Genomic DNA, 2,041 nt, shown 5'->3' on the forward strand with positions numbered 1-2,041 from the left:
TAGTGGAGCTGAAAGAGCATGAATCACGCCCGCAGTCCTCCTCGTCAAACCCACAAATGGTTATTTGTTGTTGATAGTAGTCAAAGGTAATATGCTTTCTTCTTTTTCTCAGGGTCATAAATTGCCAATCTTTTGAAGGCGTACTTTGACATTGAACATGATGATCTGAGATCATCATGATTAATGTCAGATCATCATCTGTTGATCTGAGAGCATAACAACAACATATTTTGTAGATTGGATTATTCTGTGGGGAGGTATGATAGTAATAGATGATCTATTAATAGAAAAATGTCCCGATGTTCCCACACACACATACAGTTGGTAACCACCCACAACAGCTTTTGGTGGCAATGTGATTGGTCTAAACATTGGCACACATTATCTGTTGATACGTAGTTGTAACTCTCTCATCATGGCAGGGTTTGGGAAAACAAGGGCAGGTATTAATTTAAACCTGGGAAATGAAACAACGGTATGTGGGCGCGTGTGCGTGCATTCACTTGTGTGTAAGCTTGCACAACTGTGTGCATCCGATAAATACTCACAGGGTTTCCAAACTCTGTAGGCCCTCGAAGCATCTCTCTCCCAGGCTCTGGATCTGGTTGTTATGAATGTGCCTGGAGCAAATCCATGTGCATATTTTTCAATAACTCAAGAAGGGCCCACATTCATCATGATCTCGCTAGCATTCTGATACATAAATAATCACTCTTGTTCAAACAGAAAAAAACAAACAAAAAAAGAGAAACCTAAAACCGGGACGAGCTAAACAAGCTAAACAAGAAACGGTTTGCAAACAAACGATAGGAATAACAGAGCGCGGGGGCCCTCACACATCGCACACAGAGAGGAGGGGGACAGAGAGGGACGGGAGGCGGCGGCCGGGCTACTCACAGCACCACCAGGGCCGAGAGGTTGGTGAAGGCGTGGTCGGGGATGTGCGTGATCCGGTTGAGGGCCAGGGTCATGGCCTGCAGGGAGGGCAGAGAGTCCAGCGCGGCCACGGGGATCTCCGTCAGGGAGTTGTCGTCCAGCCACAGGTGTCTCAGGGAGCCCACCCCCCCGAAGGCCCCTGCAGGGACCTCAGACAGGAGGTTGGCGTCCAGGCGCCTGGGAGGGGGAGGAGCAACGACGTGTTGGAGAGGACAGGGGAGGTCTTGGATGGGCAATGCGGCCCCCTGTTTTGTTTATCTTTATGGCATGTGTGTGTGTTGTAGAATAGAATAGAATAGAATTCTCTTTATTGTCATTGCAGATACTACAGCGAAATTTAAATGTCGTCCAGATATTTAAATGAGTCTAGATGACATTGTGTGTGTTTGTGTGTGTGTGTGTGTGTGTGTGTGTGTGTGTGTGTGTGTGTGTGTGTGTGTGTGTGTGTGTGTGTGTGTGTGTGTGTGTGTGTGTGTGTGTGTGTGTGTGTGTGTGTGTGTGTGTGTGTGTCTGCGTGCGTGTGTGTACGATGCCATAACCGTGTGTGCCTCAGCTTCTTTAGAGTACTGTCCGTATCCCTGCGTTAAACACAGAGAGGTAGTGTCCTTGTGCTTATGAAGATACCTTAGCTGTCATGGCCAGCCCTTAGTTATTTTAAACTGAGTGGCTGGAACCACAGAGTAGCTGGAAGTATGATACTCATGAATGATTTAGCCTATTGAGGATATGGTCATGCTCTTTTTTTACCTATTGGCTCTAAGCGATCCAGTATGATTTATTTTCATGTCAACCAAGTTATGATCAATGAAAACATACACAAACACACACACACACAAACACGCACGCACGCACGCACACACACACGCACGCACGCACGCACGCACACACACACACACACACACACACATACACACACACACACACACACACACACACACACACATACACACACACACACACACACACACACACACACACACACACACACACACACACACACACACACACACACACACACACACACACACACACACACACACACACAGTCACAGACACACACAGACACACAGAGAGACACACACACAAAGACAGTCACAAACACATA

The 2,041-nt window shown here is 47.0% G+C and overlaps 1 protein-coding gene across 1 annotated transcript in view; it reads right to left on the reverse strand.

Moving 5' to 3' along the window:
• Positions 1-2,041, reverse strand: part of LOC130376502 (leucine-rich repeat-containing G-protein coupled receptor 6) — a 16,407-nt gene that overhangs the window by 12,039 nt on the left and 2,327 nt on the right. The window contains 3 exon segments of the mRNA XM_056583810.1: positions 549-620; positions 898-1,113; positions 1,504-1,514. Of these exon segments, the coding sequence (XP_056439785.1) occupies positions 549-620; positions 898-1,113; positions 1,504-1,514 (299 nt within the window).

The sequence above is a fragment of the Gadus chalcogrammus genome, chromosome 1 (genome assembly GCF_026213295.1).
Source record: "Gadus chalcogrammus isolate NIFS_2021 chromosome 1, NIFS_Gcha_1.0, whole genome shotgun sequence".
NCBI lineage: Eukaryota > Metazoa > Chordata > Actinopteri > Gadiformes > Gadidae > Gadus > Gadus chalcogrammus.